Raw genomic sequence first — 22,097 nt, 5'->3', positions numbered from 1 at the left:
TGGAAGGTATGACTCAACCTCCAAAACTTTGTCTGTTTCTATCAATGGTAGTAGCTACAATATTGATGGTGAAATTGTTAGGGCTGCTCTTAACCTGCCTAGGAACTCTACTGATAGATTACCTAGTGATAATGAAATTGTCAGCATGCTTAGGAATATGCACTATAATGGTGATTTATCCATCTTAGGACAGATTCTTAGGCGTCATATGCGCAAAGAGTGGAGTTTTCTTTGTGATTCCTTTATCAAAGTCTTTTCTGGTAAAGTTTCCAATTATGATGCTTTCACAATGTCTATGCAATCCATGTTCTACATGCTTATGACAGATGATTACTTTAACATTGGTGATTTAGTATTATATGCAATTGTTGCTAAATTGGGTCCTCATGAAGGAAGACCCAATAATATTTATTTTGCTAGATTCTTGATGATCATTGCTAATCATCTAGTCAAGGATTTAGTAATTGCACAGCCAGAAAACAGGTTGGACTGCTGGGTGCAAAGCAAAAGAGTCTGTGCTGATCTGATGAGGATACTTGCAAATGATCAAGTACCCTTGTCACTTCCATCACTGATGCAGGTACCCTCTATTCCTATCACTTCTTCCAATCCTCAACCTTCTTCTACTTCCAGTACAGCAATGGTAGTTGTACACCCCCAACTTCCTACCCAAGCTGTCAAAACTAAGAAAACTTCTAAGTCCAAATCCAAGAAAACCACATCTGGTGTCTCCCAAAAGATACCAGTTGTAACAACTTCTTCACAACCTGAGGGGAGTGTGAAGGTGGTAAGTGGTGAGGGGAGGGGTGATCATCAAAGAAGCCCCCAGAATAAGGAAGGAGAGGTGAATGATGTCCAGCCAAGCCATCCCACATCTTCCCAAAAAGATGTGGTGATTAACATGGAATCAAACACATTACTAGTGACATCTTCTCAACAAGGTGCCACTATTGAAAAGAGCTCTCCTCCAAGAGCACAGAACAAAAGGGGAAGGGACACTGACCAAACACCTCCCAAAACCTTCTCTAGGAGAAACAAGAAAAGGGCACTTGACACACACTCCACTGTACAGTCCAAAATCACAGATTTTGTGACAATACAGACCACTTCTCAAATTCAGATTGATGTGGCTCCAACAAAAGTGGAGTCACAGTCCCCTCCTGTTGAAACACTCTCTCCAATCTCAGATTTCCATATGGAGGATGTTGATCTACTATACAACATCCCCCACCCAAATTCTCCAACTCTGTTCTTGGAGAAGTCAATCTCTGAAATTGGTGATCATCCTTCACAGGATTTGTTGGGTCATCAATCAATTTCTTCTGTGACTACTAGTGAAGTTGTGGAATTACCAAATCCATCACTCTTCACAGATTCACTAGTTGTCACTATTGATGCATCAACTGCTAATGCATCAATTGCTAATTCTTTCACATCATCGATCGGTATTTCTCACCAATCGGTAACGGCTGTGCTTGACAGCAATCAGCCGTTGATGAATGACAATGTAGCATCAATGGCTATTCCTCAGCCATTGATAGAAGAAGTTCCACTGGCAGATGCAACTCAATTAGATCATCTTGCTGTCACAAGAGCTGTGAGTGAAGAACTTATCATTGTTACTGCACTTTTAGGTCTGAGAGAAAGTGAGTTAGTGGAGAGGCTGTCTTGCAGACAGGCAAAAGGAGAGGATGAGAGTGAGAGGCTGGGAACTTCTTCCTCCCAGGCAAAAGGAGAGATTGTGGGTACCACCTTAGATGGTGAAGGTGAGAGTGTGGTGAGCCAGGGTGAGACCCTGATGCAAGAATATAGAGATTATGAGAGAAATGCAGGTACAGAAGAAACAAGGATGGATTCTGCTGTGGACCCCTTGGATGCCTCTACATTCACCCATCCAGTGTCAGCCTATCAAATTATGGCTGGCCAATCCAATGTCCTAGCAGAAGAAACTTTGGGGTTGCTTCACACATCTGAAGCACTGGAGAGAGCAAAAATTGCACATGCTGCTGTTCCTAAAGGCATGCTCTCTACGCAGGGTGATTCTAAATATGATGACTCCCTGGCTGATGAAGATGATGATGAAGATGAAGAAGTAGCTGGGCCTTCAGAAATGCCAGATTGGGTGTTTAGCCAAAACTTCAATTTTGGTGACACTAAAATGGAAATTCTAAGGCAATATAAGAGAGCAATGGAGTGGGCTGAAGATAAAGATCCAATGAAGAAAACTCTCTCTATGTTTGTGAAGGATAACTTGAGACTTCACAAATCTCATCTTACTCAACTCAGACAAGAAATTGGAGATCTTCATACTGCAGTCTCTGATGTTAAGAAAGATAATGAGAAAAATCTGGATGCTAGAATGTCTTATGACACAATGGCCAACATAAGATCCAAGTTGCATCAAGACTCTCCACTTGCTGCCTCTATTGATGCTCTGGACAAAAGAGTCTCAGATGTTGAGTGTCAACTCAATCAAGTTCTTATCAATCAAAACACTCAGCAGAAGTTACTTCTTACTCTCCTCCAAGCTCGGAACATCCCAATTCCCAGTGATGTTTTTGTTGATTCCAAAAAGGGGGAGAAGTCTTCAAGAGCTGTCACTTCTACTTCTACCTCTCTCATTGTTCCTGTCTCTAATGTTTCTACTACACCACCATCAACATCAGCTCTACCATCAACCACCATCTCTGAAAATCTGCCTCTACCCTCCAAAGAACAATTGCCTACATCTGAGGGGGAGCCACTATCTAAGGGGGAGCAACTTGCCCCTGTGTCAAAATCCAAAGCTCCTCCAGTTGAAAGGAAGAAGAAGCCACCAAAGAAAACTAAGACTGTCACAGTCAAGAGCATAAAATGTCAAGGTGAGGCATTATCTGTGAATGAGTTCAAGCCTTGCCTGATTGATCCTTCATCCCCAACAAAGCCACATGGTAAGAACAAGCTAGCTATAGATTTCCCCATGCCAAAATCAGATAAGTCTAAGCTACTTGGTCTTGCCATTCACATGGGAAAATTTGGCAAGAAGTGGGATGAGACTGAGGAAGAAAAGAAAGAGAGAGAATGCTGAAAAGGAGAAGGCTGAGCAAGAAGCCAAAGATCTTGCAGAAGGGAAGCCTGTTAAGCCAAAGCTAGTTGTTGGAAAATTAGATCAAGACTCTGTGTGGAGATCTGAATTTGCCTACATTACAAGGAACAATCAAGTTATATGTGTGCCTCCTAGACACCCCTTGTATGCTAAGGCCAAAAAGAACAAGAAAGAACTCAAGGGCACTCTGCAAATAAAGATGCAGACATTGAAAGATTTGCTGCAGAGTTGCTGCAAGAACTTGGAGAAGAAGTTGGTGATTTGGCTGATGAGTCCAACATTGCTATTCAGCAACAAATTCTGGATGAAGCCAAGAAAAATATGGAAAAGAAGGCTAGAAAGAAGGTCAGGGCTGGTGTGAAGAAAAATGTACCAAACTTGACTGTGGTACATGAAGAAGAAAAAGTTAAGTCTCCAAGACAAGATCCACCTCCTGCTTCTACTGCTCAATCAGAACCTCTCATAAATCCAGAAGAGCTAAAAGAAGAACCTTTAGAGTTTGACATCTCATCCATGAATTTTCCAAAAATCTTTGTAACTAAAGAGGATGAGCTGGCAGACTCTCTAAGGCCAAAAAAAACCAAACTGGAGGTAAAGCCAAACGCATGCCTAGTATCATCAAAAAGAAAGGAGGAAATCCTAAAAGGCATGATCCAGTTGGACCTATTCAAGTTAAGTCTCCCTCAAGAGAAGTGGTGATCCCTCCTGTGCCAGAAATTGTCAAGGTTCCTAAATCTACTTTTGCTTATGCATTTCATATCAGTGAACAGCCTCCAATCAATCTGTATCTGAATGAATTGCTAAGTGTAAAGGCCTTGACAAGGACAAAGAAGCTTCCAGAAAGGTTGGAGTTCCACTACTCACCTCAAACAAAAATTGTGTGGCCACTAGAAAGGATCTTGGATCAGGATTACAATGATTTGAAGACATTGTACATGAAGCTGGACAACAGAACTTCATACTCACAAGGAATCAGAAGTGAAATTCTCAAAAGAATTGAAGATATAAGGAAGAAATGGAATGAACCTTCTGATCTCCCCTTAAGATTGTCCCTTCCTAATACTGGTAGCTGCATTCACAATCATCCCTCAAGACTGATGACTTTTTGAGATGATCAAGGCATTAAAAGATTTTTCAGATTAAAAGATCATGCTAGAAATGCTGATATAGACATCTTGAGGGCAATGCAGAACAAACTCAATTCTAAGATCACAGAAGAGGCCAAGTTCATTGAAGATCTAGAGAGGGAGATCAACAAGAAATTGTCCAGACAGAAGAAAAGGAAACAATGAATATCTGCTCAGTCTAGAGGAGCAAAAATCCAATCTTTGTAAAACTCTTATCTTTCAGCAATTTAAATTTTCTTTCAATGCAAAGATATTTGTTTTCCTTATTATGTGTTTTGTAATCATCAAGCACCTCAAATTTATATCTGAAATTCCTACAGATATAAATAGGGGGAGATTGTTAGGAATATGTGATGCTTGATGATACAAGGTATTTTATTCTTACTTAGAATAAAATTGCATGTAGCTGATCAATTGGTAGCATGCTAAGACAATATCAATTGATCAGATTGACCCATCAACGGCTGATGAGGTATTGTAACAAAGCTGGAGCATTTTAGCAGTTGATGTAAAATAATGTGTACTTTTAGATTAGCAGTTGATCTATCAATGGATGTTTAGATAGGATGACATAATTGTAAATATGAGAAGTCATGTAATCTATTCAAGTGAAGCGAAGATCGATCGGTAATTTAAAGTATCAATGGCTATTTGGAAAGAAGATTATCAACCGCTACATCAACATCATCATTATCCCATAACTCAAAGAAGACTATCAACTGCTATTTTAGTGTATCATTAATTGATGATATTAGCAATTGATTATCAGTAATTGACAGCTGCAAGTCAGGGAAAAGACAAAGTCCACATGGGTTGATGTGACAGATGCTGCACCAGCTTTGGAAGCTAAACCAAAAGGAGTTTAGTCAAATATTGAGAACCTCGAAGCCTACCATTTTTGGCAAAGCAACAAGAATTTCAAGCTGCCAAATGCAGTATCAAGTTCAAGAAATTCTATATCTGTACTAGCTAGAAAGTGTGTAGGAAAATACTTTTACAGACTAGTTTTGTTTGTGGTAGTATATATTCACTTTGTAATTTCACATTTCAAAGTATCAAACACCAAGAACTGAAGAGCAAAGTATTAGAAAAAGTTAGCAAGAAATTGTAAGCTTCTGCTCTTCATTCTTTGTAAGCAGCCAAGTATTTTTACTTGGAAGGTTCTTGATATAAAAATCTCTCAGGTGGATCAAACAATCCACCTGAAATTTTTAAGATCCTTGTTCTTTAAATTTCTGTTTTAGCTTTTATATTCTCTTGTATTTTGAATATGATCTGCTGTGCAAAAAGATATTGAAATTTTTGTAGATTGTATTCAACCCCCCCCCCTTCTACAATCTAACTTATTGTTTGAATTGTTTGAATAACAATGGTTATGAAGTTTGGATATATCTCACTTATTTTGACTCTGTTTTACATAATTTAAGTGTCTATTTTATGTAACTTTTCGCAAGGATTTCAAATATACAATTTGTTTTACAGTCTGAAATCAATAAAGAGTAGATCAAAAGTACACGAGTGTACAATAGAGAGTAAATTAAAAGTACGAGAGTACCACTGGTAGAAGTCAAAAATGCGATGCTACCATTGAGAAAAGTCAATTCTATGAGTGTACCATCAAAAATTTCCCTTTAATTTACAATCAACTAACCGAACTAATAAAATCTTGCATTTAGATAACTACCGTTAGCACAGTCGCTAAGTATAAGTTGACTTTAACGGAATCCTTTAAAAAAATAAAAAAATATATGATAAAAATCCAAAAATTCTGAAAACTTCAAAAACTCTAAAAAAAGGAAAAAATGTAAAAACTTTGAAAAAACTTAAAAAATATGGATTTATTTTTGGATGTTTATCATATATGTTTATTTTATTTTTTAACGAATTTAGTTAAAGTCAATTAATAATTAACGACTGTGCTAACGACAATTACGTAAATGCAAGTTTTTGTTAGTTCAGTTAGTTGACTGCAAGTTAAATCTAATTATGTGTTCTATATACAATTTTTTTGAGTTCAGTGACCTAACTGCAAGTTGGCCATGAGTTCAGTGATTTTTTGCCTAGAAGAATTATTTACGTTATCAATTTTGTACTTAAAATATTTCATTCTACTATTTTTTTTTAAGCTGTGTGATTATTATATCAGCTAAAAAAGAGTTGACAAGTGAAAATACAAATGCTGGATTTTATCTGATTTTTCATCCGACACCTTTTTTGCCTGGACAAACTAGAAAAAGTTGATCTTCTCTTGCTGGCTAGAGAAAGAGTTTAAGGAGACGTGACTTTTGTAAAATCATGACCGTGAAATTATTAATCCAGCGACAGACTAAACCCTATTTTTTATCAAGTGAGATTGTCTGGCCCAAAACTGTCCTACGGTATTCCGGTAGAGCATCTCCAAGAGGCTCTTCATTTAGGCTCCTAACTTGAGATTTGAGGAGGGAGAAGCAAAATGTTGCTCCAAGAGACTCTTAAGTGGCTCTTAAATCTTAAGAGGCTCTTGTTTCTCTCTCCTCTCTCCTCAAAGTTAAGAGCCACCACATGGCTCCTAACTTATTTTTTCACAATAAAAAAATCTTTTCCTCCAATCAACCTCCATCTTTCCCTTTCTTTTGTTATAGTGGAGCCCAATATATGAATAAAATATGAAATAGAGAAGAGATGTTGAGAGTATTGTTGGAGTTTACACTCTTAACTTTGTCCTAAATTACTAAGAGCCACATTTTTTATATTATATTTAGGAGCCAACAAGGAGGCTCTTGGAGATGCTCTCAGGCACATTGTTTTGTAAGATGTAATTGGGCCTGATTCTTTTCTAGGGTGGCAGAGGTCCCGATTTGAGGAATTAGGGAATGTAAATAAATTAATTGAACTTGATTATTTGCGTGTTAAGTAATCTGATAATATAAAAGCCTTGTTTGGAAATTAGCGGTTAATTAACTGATTGAATTAAATGTTTTGTCTAGCTGATTGAAGTAGCGGTTTTTCGTAAAAGTGTTTGGTAAATAGCTGATTGATTAGTTTTTTGTGACACAAATCAAATCCTCTAACTCAAAAAATTCCTCAAAGTAGCTTTTTCAAAATTAGTTTTTTAGTCCAAACCTCTATTTTAATCCGCTAACTGCCAAACAATGATATTAGCTTATTTTAATGGTCAAACCTCTATAACATCTCAAACCTACAATTTTGTCGAAAACCTCTAAATTCTAAACAAAGCCAAAATGAGCAAGGTATACAGGATCTCATGATAACAAAACAACAGATATCATGCCGTTGAGCAAGGTATACAGGATCTTATGATTACAAAACAACACATGTCATGCTGTCGTCGAGAGTTTTCATCGATTTTTACCGGTGGAAAGTTTCTAATCAGTTTTTTTTGTTTGTTCTTTTTTTTTTTGATAATTCTCCTTCCCATACAAGGATTTCTAGTTTTCGAGATTATATTTTTTATTTGATAAAATTTTTTTTGGTGAGTTTTGTTCCCAATCAATTTGGGTTTTGTTTATTCTTTTCTTGTGAAAGTTGGATGTGTTTTGTTGTGATTCAATGTCTCACACTCACGTCTTTTACCGGGCGTGAAAATATAATATCATTTTATTTGAGATATGAGGTTTAAAAAAAAGTCAATCAAATATTAGATATAAATTTGAAATAAACGAAATTATATTAGTATTGAAAAAACACAAACCAAATAATCCTTAAATACGGTTCTTTGTCATTCGGTCACCCTAATAATCAAACCTCTTTTGCGCGCGAATATATAAGTTCAACTATATATTGAGTTGGTCAACATTTGCGAAAGTCTACTTGCCTGATTAGAGGGGTATTAACATAAGCATAACAAGTAGCACAAATTATCAGAGACTCGTTCAAGAAAGTATTAAACGGAAACAAAAGCTCACCTAAAACTTGGCTGTAACTACATTCTTGTAAAATTATATAATTGATACTCCCTCCGTCCCATTTTAGTTGTCACATTTGACAAAAACACACATATTAAGAAAAATTTAATTTTACACTTTGTTGGTTTTGTTTTCATCAATATTTTGGTGCTTAATTCTATATCATTAATTACTGTACATGAAAAATGTAGATATATATACACATGGAGCATGATTTAACTATAAAACTCTTCAATAGCCAAACATTGGAATCAACCAAGCAGGGGGTAGCCATGGAAAAGTCTACACAAATATGCATTGGACTTGATGTGAGACAACTATTTTGGGACAAAAAAATTTCCCAAATGTGACAACTAAAATGGGACGGAGGGAGTAGTATACACTATCCAAGTCCAAATACGTAGAAATTATTATTCAAAAAGGTCAAACCGACTTTCTTATGTGGAGAAGGAAGATCACATCAACCTTACTCAACTCCTTCTAATTCCGTCTATTATCATCTTTTATCTAAATTTTATGAATATTCAATTTAGATTTTAATAAGAATTTGTCTGGGCACATGCTAAGTGCTAAAACTTATGGATTTGGAAATTTTTGATTTGTGTGGTTGTTGTGAATGCAGAGAGTCCACCATTATTGGATAGTGTAGATCAATCAAAAGCTTCCAAATCCATAGATTTTACTCCCTCCGTCCCATTTTAATTGTCCTTTTTGGGACGTCCCAAAAAGAATGAACCTATTAAACTTACTATTTTTGAACACTATTTTTCACTATTACACCCCCTACTTTCTTCCACTATCTATATTCTATAATAATATAAACACTATTACACCCACTACTTTCCTCCACTATCTCAAATCTATTATTAAAATTTTGATGGGTCCCACCACTTTACCAACTTTTCAACCTTTTTACTACCTTTTTCTTAATCTCCGTGAAAGTCAAAGCAGTTCAATCTTTTCGGGACGGAGGGAGTAGCACTTAATATGTGTACATGGACACACAATAGAAAAACCGTTTTAATAAATTATATCTGATTCTAATATTTTAAAAAATATAAATATAATTAACAATAATTGAGATTGAAAGATCGAATCAAAATTTAAATATGTTTGTGCCATGCATTACAATAAAAATTGTTCTGATGCTGGAAATAGAATTTGCAAGTAACGTGATTATCAGTGCAAGAAGAGCTCGAGTCGAACTCAAGACATAAAAATAGAATTTGCATGCTACTTTGATTATCAGTGCAAGAAGAGCGCGAGTCGAACTCAAGACAGGGATCTATGAACTTTTGAAGGCCATGCCAGCTTATAATGAATTTGAAAGGGCAGAAAATGAGCTCAAACTTATCTCTGAGATAGCTATGGGATAAAGGAGCATTATGAATACATGACAATCACACAATAGTTTCGCTTTATACATTTAAGGTTTGAATTATCTGCCATACACTTGTCATCTGCCAAAATGTTGTGGAGGTGTACTTCAACTTCGATAAGATATGTGAATCTGTTGTTATCCTTTCAAACAAAATGGTTGTATTCATCAATTCCCCACCTAATATCGGCCCTATCATCACTTCTTCGAATTTCGTCATACGAGGCTGTTTGGGCAAACTTAAAAAAAGTGATTTCATGCTTAAAGTAAAGAAGTGGATTAGAAGTGAGAAGCAAATAAGTTAATAAAGTGTTTGGAAAAAAAGTAGAAGCTGTGAGAGAGAAGTTAGCATTCTCAGCTTTTTAAAAGTGTTTCTACTTCTTTACTTCTTTACACAAACAGGTTAAAAAAAGCAGAAGCCAGAAGCGGCTTCTACTTCCTTATACAAACACCCCCATAAACTCTTGTTACTTAACTCATATCACAATTTTTTTGTCAAATTCTTTGTCTTGTTCGATTGTAATTAGAATGAGTTTTGCTGATCATCAGGATTCTGTTATCACTAATCAGGTTATGCGAAGTCAGAAAATTTAATAAATATATGTATTTTTGTCAGATTTTCTCCTTTAAATGTAACATATTACATTCATATAAGTCCATATAATTTTGAATAATTACTTAATATTTATTTTCGGTCATTTTAATTTCTGATTCTGCCTTACCTATATGTTGTGCTATTAGTTTTTTCTCTAAATACTTGTCTTGTTTTTCGGCTGGTGGATGAATATTCAGCGGTGTTCATCGAGCAATCAGGATTCTTTTTAAGCGTTGGGCAGGGTTTCCCGTCCAGCGCTTTTAAAACGCTCTATGTATTAAAAATATGTTTTAATCTTGACCACTGAATATTCATCCAACGGTCAGGAGATTGATGTTGTTTAATAGGTCCTCATCATATACATGATAGAGACTTGAACCCATAGTAATTTGTAATTCTTATTTTAAAAAAGTGCCTAATGTTAAAAACACATTTTTCATTTTCATTTTCATTTAAACGAAGTAATTAAATTTGAATTTATCTTCAGGAATTTTAAAAAAACAAAAAGGCAAGAAGCCTTCCTTGCGGGGCTAGGTTGGTTATTTGTTGGCTAGTTATAACACCAAAAGTCTTCACTTGTTCTGTGGTCGGTGCAGTCTGCACCTTCTGTTAGCTCAAATGTCACCGTCGGTGACCCACCGCCACCACCTTTTTCTCCGACGACATCCTGTCATCACATTTCTCAGTTTTGACGTTTAATCCTTCTCCTAGAATCATATCTTTTGTTCTATATATAGGAGATGTGTACTTATAAGTTTGTCCCCTAATTTTTGTAAATATCATGCCATTTTAATTCTCCATATTTATTACTCCCTCTGTTCCTTTCATTTCTTTACATTTTTTTTTGGTGTCCCATCCAATTCTTTACATTTCAAAACTTCCAAAAAATAGTTAATGGGTCCCACCACTTCTCCACTTTTCTTTCATTTTCCACTACTTTATACATATTTCTTAACCTTCGTGCCCAACCCATTTGATAAGAATACATATTTCTTAACCTTCGTGCCCAACTCATTTGATAAGAAATATGTTTTTAACATTTTTAAAATTATATGTATGATTTTAACTTATAAAATCATATTTCATGTAGACCTTAAAATGTGTAATAAATAATATAAAAAACTGTAGGAAAATGAGAAGTAGCAGGGAGTATAATTTTGTGTGAGTTCATAATGTATGAACGAAGTCCAAATTAAATCAGGAATTATTTATTCAAATTTTATTTCAAATACATGCGAATTGCTAATTTAACCTAGTCGACCGGAATCAAATTCAAAAAGTTGAGAGAAACTCATAACAAACATCATTTCTAAATTCTAAAATCGTTACTTCTTCTATCCCATCCATCATTTGTATACAGTTTTCTTTTGAGACATTCCATCAATTATTTACATTTCAAAAATATTAATTTTAATAATATAAAACACTAATACTGTTAAATGATTTTGTGTCGAAACATGCTTGCAGGCTTAAGTGACAAAAACGTAACGCTCAAGTTTGTTAAACGGTCCGCGAACAGGGTAGCTCACTATCTAGCGAGATATAGCTGTTCAATTACTGATCGTGTTTGACGGGTGGGAGATGTCCCCTCTGATTTTCATCATGTACTGTTAAATGATTTGAAAGCTTAATGAAACTTTTCTATTCGCGGCAAAAAAAAAAACATTATTACATCAATTATCTTCTTCCACTACCTTCATTTTATAATAACATATAACACCATTATACCCACTTTTCATTATATTTTATTTTTTTTTACAGTTTTTCTTGGTTTCGTGTCCCGACCACGGAGGGAGTAATTTACGCATACAGTAAGGTGGTCCAAGATGACAGGATTCACGACGTACCTGGCAACAAACTACACGTACATGTGTAGCATGGAGCTGCCCGTATTTCATGGGCCTCAATAAGCCTGACCGTGTCTACGTAGGGACCACAAATAGTCGGCATCTGCCAGGAGACCATGTCCGAATACTTCCAAAACATAACTTTTTCAGCATAAACTATAATTCCCTTTTTGCCCTCTCGCTTCCACCAATATTACTCACTACTGATTTCTGCTGCTCTTCCTCACTCGGTCAAGTCAAAAAAATTTCATCCCACATACTCCTCCGGTCCCTTTGATATGTATACGTTTAGATTGGACATGGAGACTAAGAAAGGTGTATAAAATAATATAAAGTGAGAGGAAAGAGAAGGAAAAGTGAGTAAAGTGGTGGGACCCATCAATATATAATTGATAGATTTGTAAAAGTGGATGAAAGTAGTGGGTGGTTGGGATTTTTATATTATCGGTTTGGCTAGTGTGTGCCCATGGGCACATGCTAAACACGGAAATTTTTGTATTTGGGAGATTTTGATTGGTGTGGTTGGTGTATTTGCAGCGGGGTCCACCATTATCATGAGATAGGAGCCAATCAAAATGATCAAAACACAAAATTTTCCGCGCTTAGCATGTGCTCATGGGCACACCATAGAAAAACCGTTATATTATAAAAGGTTACCATTTTGGGAAGGTTTTGAAATGTATAGAATTGAGTGGGACATCTAAAAAAGGAAAGCGTATAGAAATCAGAGGGAGGGAGGGAGTATATATGTTGTTGCATGTAACTACGTAGGTACTGTTAGGGTTGAGCACCTGAGCCTGAGCAAGACTTGAGCGAGTTAAATTATTCGTAAGCTAATCGAAATAATTTCTTAAATTGAATTCAAATATTCATGTTCACATCAAATTCTAAAGATTTTGCCAAAATTTATCTCAGGCTACAAGAAAATCGACAAAATCAATCATTTAAGGATGTTAGTTTTATTCGATTACATTATCATGTTGATGGGTGCTCGATTCTCACATGATCTCCTAATTGTATTGCGGTTTTTCTAATGTGTGTTCAAGGTGTATTTGTTAAGTACTATTCCCTCCGTCCCCCTGAGTAGTATACATCGGGGGACGGGGACGCGGCAAAGATTTTAATACTCTTGTAAAGTGTAGTTGTGTAATTTATTTTTGAATTATTTTTTTCTGAATTAAAGTTTGGATGTTATATTTTTATTCAGAAAAAAAATCTCAAAAATAAGTTACGGAACTATATTTTATAAGAGCATTGAAATGCGTGTCGAGCAGTTGAAAAGAAACGTATACAATTAAATGGGACAGAGGGAGTAATATTTATAAGTTTGACTTATTTTAATTCGCTCCTACTTTCTTAATAATGATGGACTCTGCATATACAACAATCACACCAACCAAAATATCTAAAATTTATCAAAATGTATAAAATTTAGTGCTCATCATGTGCTCAGTTTTATTATGTTATCTGATCAATTTCTTATACTCCTCAAAATGCTCTCAAGCATCTTCCAAACATGTCAAGTTCTCATATTATTCCAAGTCCCTGCAAAACTCAAACATGTCAAATGCTACAAGGTGATTAAGCTTAAAAAGTCAATAAAACAAGTGGAAGAAAACCAAGCATGGATATGCCAGAGTGTACCCAGAAATAAAGATCCCCAAACATATAATTGATTTTGACTTTGTTAACAAAAAGATGAAAAGTAGGTTTAGCTTCACATGCCATGACCCCATGGCTAGCTTTTGGAGTATGAAGATGAAGAAGATAGTTATTATGGTGTCATGTGTTGGGTCCATCACGAGCTCTGTCCAGAAAGGACCATTGCCTTTAACAAAACTAACTTTATGAATTTAATAGCTTCACCATACTTGCCTAGACTGTGACATTCACCTTTGCAGAGTTATAACAAATGGAAGAATTGGTCTTGCAGCTTCACTCAGCCACATACTGGTGTTTCAACTTGCTATGTGAAGATCTTGTGTAGGTTTGGAGAAGATACTTGCTTAAGTGAATTTTGTCGATCCGTAAATGTTGTCATTTTGGTATCAAAACACAAGTTTGTGGTAAGTATAGATTTGAAACTTTATGTTGTGTTTGGTTGGGGTGAATGATTCCGGAAGGAATGGAATGAAAAATGAACTATATTATGGGTTTTAGTTAACAAATTTCATTCCTTCCTCCATTCCATTCCTTACATTATGTGCTAGAGATCATACCTTCAATTTGAGAGAGAATGCTCCATTCTCTCCTACCCTCAATTTCTCCTCAAATCTCATCATAGCAATTTTGCCCTCGCTTATATTTATTCCAAAACTTCCTTCCTATCTCTGTTAGTTTCAAGTAATTTTACTCATTTTATTCCATTCTTCCCAACCAAACAATCATGATTGTGGATTTGGACTAAAATTCAGTCTATGCCTAGCTTTCTTATACTAATAAGGATTTGTGGCCGTTTTAATCCTTTAAATAATTCCATGAATTTAGTGGATTTGTGTGATTTGTAATGTCTATGAACTTCTTTAAATATCGCCGCTCTTGAAGCACTTATGGTTATAGACCGGTGTCGTAAAAAGTGATAATTTGATTTAGTCAGTAAATTCACGGAACAAGAATTAATCAAAGATTAATTTAATTGATCAGGGTTTAATCGGAGTTAGATTAATTGGAAATTTAATCAGTTCGGCGAGTTACGGAACATTGATTAATCGATGATTAATCTTTTAGAGTAGAGATCAAAATCAAAAATTTATAAGCATAGTAGTTGCGCCTAAATGTTGAATTTTATCAGAAGAAAAACAACCCAGGCAACATATTAACCATAAATTTTCTAAAAAAAAGTAAGTAAATTCAAAAAGTAGAATTTTCTGGAAATATATTCTCATTTTACAAAATAAGAACACACAAACACCCTATACCCCTTTTAAAAAAAATAAAAAATGTAGGCGTTTGTTCTGCATGGAGTCAAAACAAAGGGGTTGTTTGGATGGACTTAAAATAAGTGCTTCTTGCTTAAAATAAATAAGTGGAGTAGAAGTTAGAAGCAAGATAAGACTTATAAGTGATTAAAGTGTTTGGGAAATAAGTAGAAGTCCTGAAACAAAAGCTAGCATTCCTACCTTTTTATAAATGCTTCTTGAGTTATTACACAAACGTTACGAATAAATGCTCATAACTTATAATCCAGAAGCTGGGCTTATAAGGTCGAAACAAACACCCACAAAGTAATGTGAACTCCACTGCAGTTCTCCATCCATACAAACTCCTCCTTTTGATGCCTGATTAAAAACATATATTAAAATATTACAACTATTTTCCAGTTTTTTGAACATTTCACTTCATTTGACAGGCCTTGTTTTTGTATACCAACACTTTTCAGATATTACTTAACCTCAATTAGATGAAAGTGAAACTTAACATAAAAAATTCTCTCATTATCAAGTTTCTCAAAATTTCCACCTACAAGTCAATAAATGGTTTACAGTTACCAGAAATTAACATGGATGAAAATGAAATGGCAGATGTGTATAAAACTGAAGTTTAGTTCACATGAGTCAAATATTAATCAGATTCCTGTACGTATGATATCATATTCGTAAATATTAGTTTGGACATATGAGGGAAAAATTGGACACATATGTATAAAGTTCGGTTTTCCAACCGTGAACCGTGTTTGTAGGGGCTGTAAATCGATACGGACTATCCGGTGTCTCGGCTCATATCCGGCTCGAAAATATGATACATGTCTCATATTCGTTTTGAAAACGATCCAAATCTGGCGGAAAAATTAAGCCCGTATAATATATGATCCCGGATACGAGCACACCTATACCCGCTCAGATTCGGGCTCATATAACTTTTCATAATATGATCCTACCCGAATAACCGAATATGATCCGCGGTTCATATTCGATTCAAACTCATATACATATTATATTTTAACACCATCATATTTGCAAGTAAATAGTTATCATTTTATAAAATTTTAATATCTTATTTAAGTTTATATCTTCATAAAATATGATTTATTTAATGTGATCATACTTATTATCTTCATATATATTTAATAAATGATATATATCAATATATAACTATAAGTTTTAATTTAAAATTATTATACGTTATAATATTATGTTTACTTAGACTAATGATAGTTATTTGAACAAATGAAATAATAATGATACTTAGTGTTAGTGGATCATATCCGGCTCATATTCGATGGATCATAAACTACCCGTTTAAAAAATAGAAAATACGATACTGGATCATATCCGGTTCAGATCCGAATCTCAAATACCTGGGATCGGTTTAGATCCGAATAAAACGATCCCGGACCCAAATCTGGACAAGCTAAAAATAATATGATCCAGTACTTGAGCAGAGGGGTACCCGGGATCACCCGGATCATTTTACAGCCCTACGTGTTTGGACTGGGTACCGATCTTTTATTTCTACTTAGTTAACTTGTTGAGGAATTCATGTTAGAGTAGTGCTAGGTGCACATAATTGTGTACAGAAAATTTTTACGTAATGACGTGACAAGTGATGTGGTGGATTTTAATTGGGGTGGTTGGTGTAAATGCAGGGGGTCATCCAATTAAAATCCACCACATGTCATCAATCAATCAATCATCATCAATCAATATATATATAAAGGAGGATGCGGGCGTCTCTAGAATTGCTCGATTCAGTCTTCTGATTTTTCTTAAATTTCAGATAGAAAATATAGTTATAATTCAAAAAATCATGTTTGAGAATTCTTAAAGTGATACAATTTTTTTCTTATTGAATTGTAAAGATGATACAATTCTTTTCTTTTATATTTAATATTTTTTATTGAATTCTAAAGATGACACAATTCTTTTCTTATTTAGTAATCCTAAAAGAAATAGGATTATGTTTAAAAAATCAGGTTCAAAGATTCCAAAAGTTAATACAATTCTTTTCTTTTTGAATTCTAAAGATAATACAATTCTTTTCTTATTTAGGAATCCTAAAAAGAGTGGGATTATATTTATTTAAACTAACAATCATATATATAATACAATTTATATTTAAGATTTGTAAGGTAATACGTACAATTTGTATTTTCAATTTAGTCTTATAATTTTTTTTTAAATTTCGTATAGAAAATAAAGGATTGCAAAGATAATAATCATTAAAAAACACTAATAGCAAAATAATTAGAACCATAAAAGAGTAATAATTTTTAAGTAATAAATAGGAATCATAAAATAAAAATCATTAACAAAAAAAATAGGATATAAAAAATAGGAAATATATATTGATTTTATAATAACGTAAATGATTCTTTTTTTTTTTTTCGGATTCTAGAGGTAATACAATCTTTTTATTATTTAGGAATGCCAGAAGGAATATGATTATATTTATTTAAACTAATAATCATAGATAAAATACAATTTATATTTAAGATTTGTAAGGTAATACGTACAATTTTTATTTCTGATTTAGTCTTATAATTTTCTTAAATTTCAAATAAAAAATAAAAAATTGTAAAGATAATAATTATTAAAAAACTAATACCAAAAATATTAGAACCATGAAAGAATAATAATTTTAAACTAATAAATAGGAGTCAAAAAATAAAAATAATTAACATATTAACATATAAAATAATACATATAAAATAGGAATCATATATTGATTTTATGATAATGTTGATTAATTTTGTGTTTGACGGGCACGGGAGGCGGCCCAAACTAATTTTTATCTAACTAATAATAAATTTTCTATTAGTATTATGTTTGACAGGAAAGTGGCTAAAATAATTTTTTATCTATGTTATAATATATATTTTTGTTAAAACGGGACCACAGTTCAAAATACTTTTTGTCCAATTATAATCTTTAATTTTATCATAATTAGAATAATTTTTATTAGTATGTGTTTGACAGTAAGGCGACTCAAACTAATATCTAAATTATAATGTTTTGTTATTGGTATTGTGTTTGATAAGAGAGCGGCTCAAACTAATTTTGATCTAAGTTATAGTATTTAATTTTATCATAAAAAAAATAATTATGCATTAATATTGTCTTTGACGGGAAGGTGGTTCAAACTAATTTTATTATTAGTATTGTGTTTGACAGGATGACCACTTAAACAAATTTTTATACCAATTATAATATTTTTTATTTGTGATATGTTTAACGGAAAGATGACTCAAAATAATTTCAAAGTTATTATAATACTGATTCATATCAAAATTTAACATGCCGCCGCGAAGCGCGAGCGTCTCTAGGATTGTTCGATTCAGTCTTCTAAATTTTCTTGAATTTCGGAGATAAAATATAATTATAATTCAAAAAATCAGGTCTAAGAATTCTAAAAGTAATACAATTCTTTTCTTATTTAATTCTAAAGATGATACAGTTCTTTTCTTATTTGGTATTTCTTATTAAATTCTAAAGATGATACAATAGTATTTCTTATTGAATTCTAAAGATGATACAATTTTTTTCTTATTTATTCAAACTAATAATAATAGATAAAATACAATTTATATTTAAGATAAGAAGAAGACAGAAAATAAACTAAAGATAAAATACCCCCGACGACTCAAGTCCCTGCGCGCACGTGAGTGATGGTGCAATATATTAGTAACACATTTAGACACAACCAAAAAATCTTTTCCCATATAAAGCCTTCAAAGGTTCTTTATCAAACCAACGTGGGACTTAAAGTTGCCTTTTTAATTTTCTACTACCAAGGAAGCAACTTTGGATCATCACAACTCATCCATTCCTTAGTCATTTTGAGTGAATAAACATGTATTGGAAAGCTCTCATGGAGAAGAACATAATCCAAGTATAACCTGCCACGAACACGTAACCGCGCCTCACTTAAATTGATGCTCAAAATGACAATATTCCAACAGTTACGTGGTTATTCTGCAATCTTCTAATTATGATGTAAATTTATTATTCAGGTAGAAAATTTACAAAATTATTACGAAAATATGCGACTATTATCCAAAATTTTAAGATGTGATTATTAGCTTCTCCGAATCTATCATGAAACTATGCGATTATTATATAATTTTTTACCGTCCGATCACCAGCTTCTCAACATCTCACTTAAAAGGGTGCTGATAGCATAAGATTTTAAAATTTTCAATGTGAAAGAGGAATTACTTGTTTTTTTTGGGAGTCAGAATTACTGGTTTCTGCAAAGTTTTACTCAATCAACCAAAGAAGAAAAAAGGTACTTTTCGAACAGGTGGGAGTTAACAAGTTATTATGGCCAAACAAAGTCTTCCCCTGCAGCTATAAATACCCAACAAGAGTGATCCCAAACTCAGACTCATCAAAGATATTTCAGAGACCCATTCTTCTAACCAACACCTTACAAGACTTTCATTTCCAATTTTCCAACCTTCACACTCATCTCAGTTTCAGAGGGCTAGGGACAATTTTTAAGTACCCGATTCCCTCTATTTTCATCTCGAAAAATCGGAAAAAATGAACCGAATGCAAGAAACCAGCATTCCTGATTCTCAGCTCGGAAACAACAATATTGGAACTTCACTGTCTAATATAATTCTAGCAAGTAACACAAACGCCTTAGATTCGATCTTCTCTCATTGTTCATCGTCCATGAGCCCGGTTGTCGATCAATTAGGCTCTTCCGTGTACCACACTCAACGAGATTTGCTACAAAAATTCTGTGAAGAAAACACTTCGCAAAATCAAATTTCAGTACCAGATAATTTTAGATCAGTCCAGAACTCTCTGTACAACCCGAGCTACCTCGTGCCCCCGAAGAAGAAGCTGTACAGAGGAGTGCGACAGAGGCATTGGGGAAAATGGGTGGCGGAGATTAGGCTCCCGCAGAACAGGATGAGGGTCTGGTTAGGAACTTACGAGACACCGGAAGCTGCAGCCTATGCTTATGATCGTGCTGCATACAAGCTTCGCGGCGATTATGCACGTTTGAATTTTCCGAATCTCAGTGATCCAAGCAAATTAGGATTCGGAGATGGTTCAAGATTGAATGCCTTGAAAAATGCAGTGGATGCGAAAATTTCAGCCATTTGCCAGAAGGTGAGACGGGAGAAGGCGAAAAAGAAGGCTAAGAAAAATAGTGAGGCCTGTCCTGATGGTAACAAAATCGATACGAATGAGAAATTGGCGAAGGTTGATTCAAATTCTTCGTTATCGTTGGCTGGCAACGATAGTAATTTGAGTAATGACATCGTTTCTTCAAGTGTTTCAGAAGATGGACTATGGATGGATGTGAATTCTCCATACTCTGTCCTTGGAGCATGTCCACTGGTACCTCAGGAACTCGAGTTTGAAGGGTGTTCTCTTGCACGTATGCCCTCGTTTGATCCGGAGTTGATCTGGGAATTTCTTGCTGGTTAAGAAGAAAGTTTTGTGCTTCCTTGTTAGCTCAAAATCTGTTCAAGTACAAGTACTTATTCAAGTGACTTTTAGTAACTTGTGCAAGTCAATTTAGTTGAAGGCTTACTGAATCTTCTTTGTGGGAGATATGAGAAAGATTTTATATATGATTAATGTTGTTAAAGATTTAAACGAGGTTTATCTATATGATCGTGTTATTATATATTGGTCTTGCAATCTCTGTTCCTCAGTTTTCATGTTTGCATAATACTTGTAGAAAGGCTTATAGAAAATGATATTCCAGTTATCTGTGCTTTCGTATGTTTCTTATTTGGTGCATCTAAATTTCGGAAGATATCCTGACAAAAAAAAATCAGAAGATATTATGGAGGTGTTTGGCGAGGGCTTAAAAGCCCGGCTTCTAGGTTTATAAGTTAGAAGTACTTATTCGTACCGTTTGTGTTAAACGTCAAGTAGTACTTATAAGAAGTTGAGAATACTGCCTTTTGTTTTATGCATTTCACTTCTTTCTCAAACACTTTAATCACTTATAAGTTTTAACTTGATTCTAACTTCTACTTCACTTCTTTATTTTAAGCAAGAAGCACTTATTTTAATCTCATGCTTCTGTGTGTTTTTTTTTTTGGATTTTTTTTACTCCCGGCAATTACATATGCCAGTAAAACAGATCTCGGAGGTATTAGCAGGATGTAAGGTTCTCAGTGAAATCTGTAAACTTTAGATCAACTCTTGCGAATTATGATTAATATGCAATATGAAATTGTTGATGATAATCTGTAAACTCGAAATGATGCCTTGCGTCAACTGATCTATATTCTGTACATTTCTGCCAATCTACGAGAGCCTCCTTCGACCTTATTTTTCCTACTCTTTTTCCTTAATTATACAGGTATGCAGCTGATTCTCATCTTCATTTCTCTCTCTATAATGGAATGTTTGTTTGAGACAATGTTTTCGACTCTCTTTTCTATAATTCTTTAATAGTTCAACACATTCATGCTGTGGATGGGATTCAGGGGGACATGGAGTAACCATGATACCTAAAACTTCTACAAACTCTTTATATATCTTCAATATGGAGGTCTGAAATTCATAACATAGTGTATTTTGTCCCCTAAAATCTATAATATTATCCAAAATAACTCTAAAATCTCAACTATTGTTGACATTTTTGTATGTAAGGATACCTTACATACATTTTCTGGCATCTATAATGCATTATGTTTATGTATACTTCGATTTTAAAAATTATTATCTAAATTCAGCCCCAAAAAATTATTTCTCTTTCCGTCCCTGCACACATATCTTATCTTTGATAAGATTCGAACCTTATGTTTTTTGGTTGATTAAAACATAGTCAGTTCATAAATTAGGACATCGTGTAAAATTTTATATATATGTATGTAAGACTTAGGTTTCTTCGGTTTTAAGTGTAAGCCCTCAAGACCCGATCAAGATTTAGTACATTGTGATCATCGAAGCAGCTGTTTGAGTGATTTAGTGTACACGAAATGCAAATACCATAGTGTACTGATTTGAATACGAAACCTATGCCACTTGAAGCATTACTTGAATTGCTTTCCAGGAAAATGAATAGCTTAGCGATTCGTGGCACTAATAAGCTCTGCACAATATCACAGCTACATGAAGGTCTTGAATAAAAATTAGATGCTAGTCCAAATTGTTTGTTTGGACTTATGACACTGAGAAAACTAAATTGGAGTTTGAAAATGATATCAGCAATATTTGCAAAGATTGGAGGATGTGCTTTACCTG

The 22,097-nt window shown here is 34.1% G+C and overlaps 1 protein-coding gene across 1 annotated transcript; it reads left to right on the top strand.

Moving 5' to 3' along the window:
- Window positions 1-19,246: 19,246 nt before the first annotated feature.
- On the top strand, window positions 19,247-20,492 carry LOC108208075 (ethylene-responsive transcription factor ERF061). Its single transcript, XM_017378555.2, has one exon. The coding sequence runs from the start codon at window positions 19,419-19,421 to the stop codon at window positions 20,319-20,321; it is 903 nt and encodes a 300-aa protein (XP_017234044.1). The 5' UTR covers window positions 19,247-19,418; the 3' UTR covers window positions 20,322-20,492.
- The last annotated feature ends 1,605 nt before the right edge of the window (window positions 20,493-22,097 follow it).

The sequence above is a fragment of the Daucus carota genome, chromosome 2 (assembly GCF_001625215.2).
Source record: "Daucus carota subsp. sativus chromosome 2, DH1 v3.0, whole genome shotgun sequence".
NCBI lineage: Eukaryota > Viridiplantae > Streptophyta > Magnoliopsida > Apiales > Apiaceae > Daucus > Daucus carota.
Note: the sequence above shows the minus strand (reverse complement) of the source record. Positions and strands in the feature narration are given on the sequence as shown.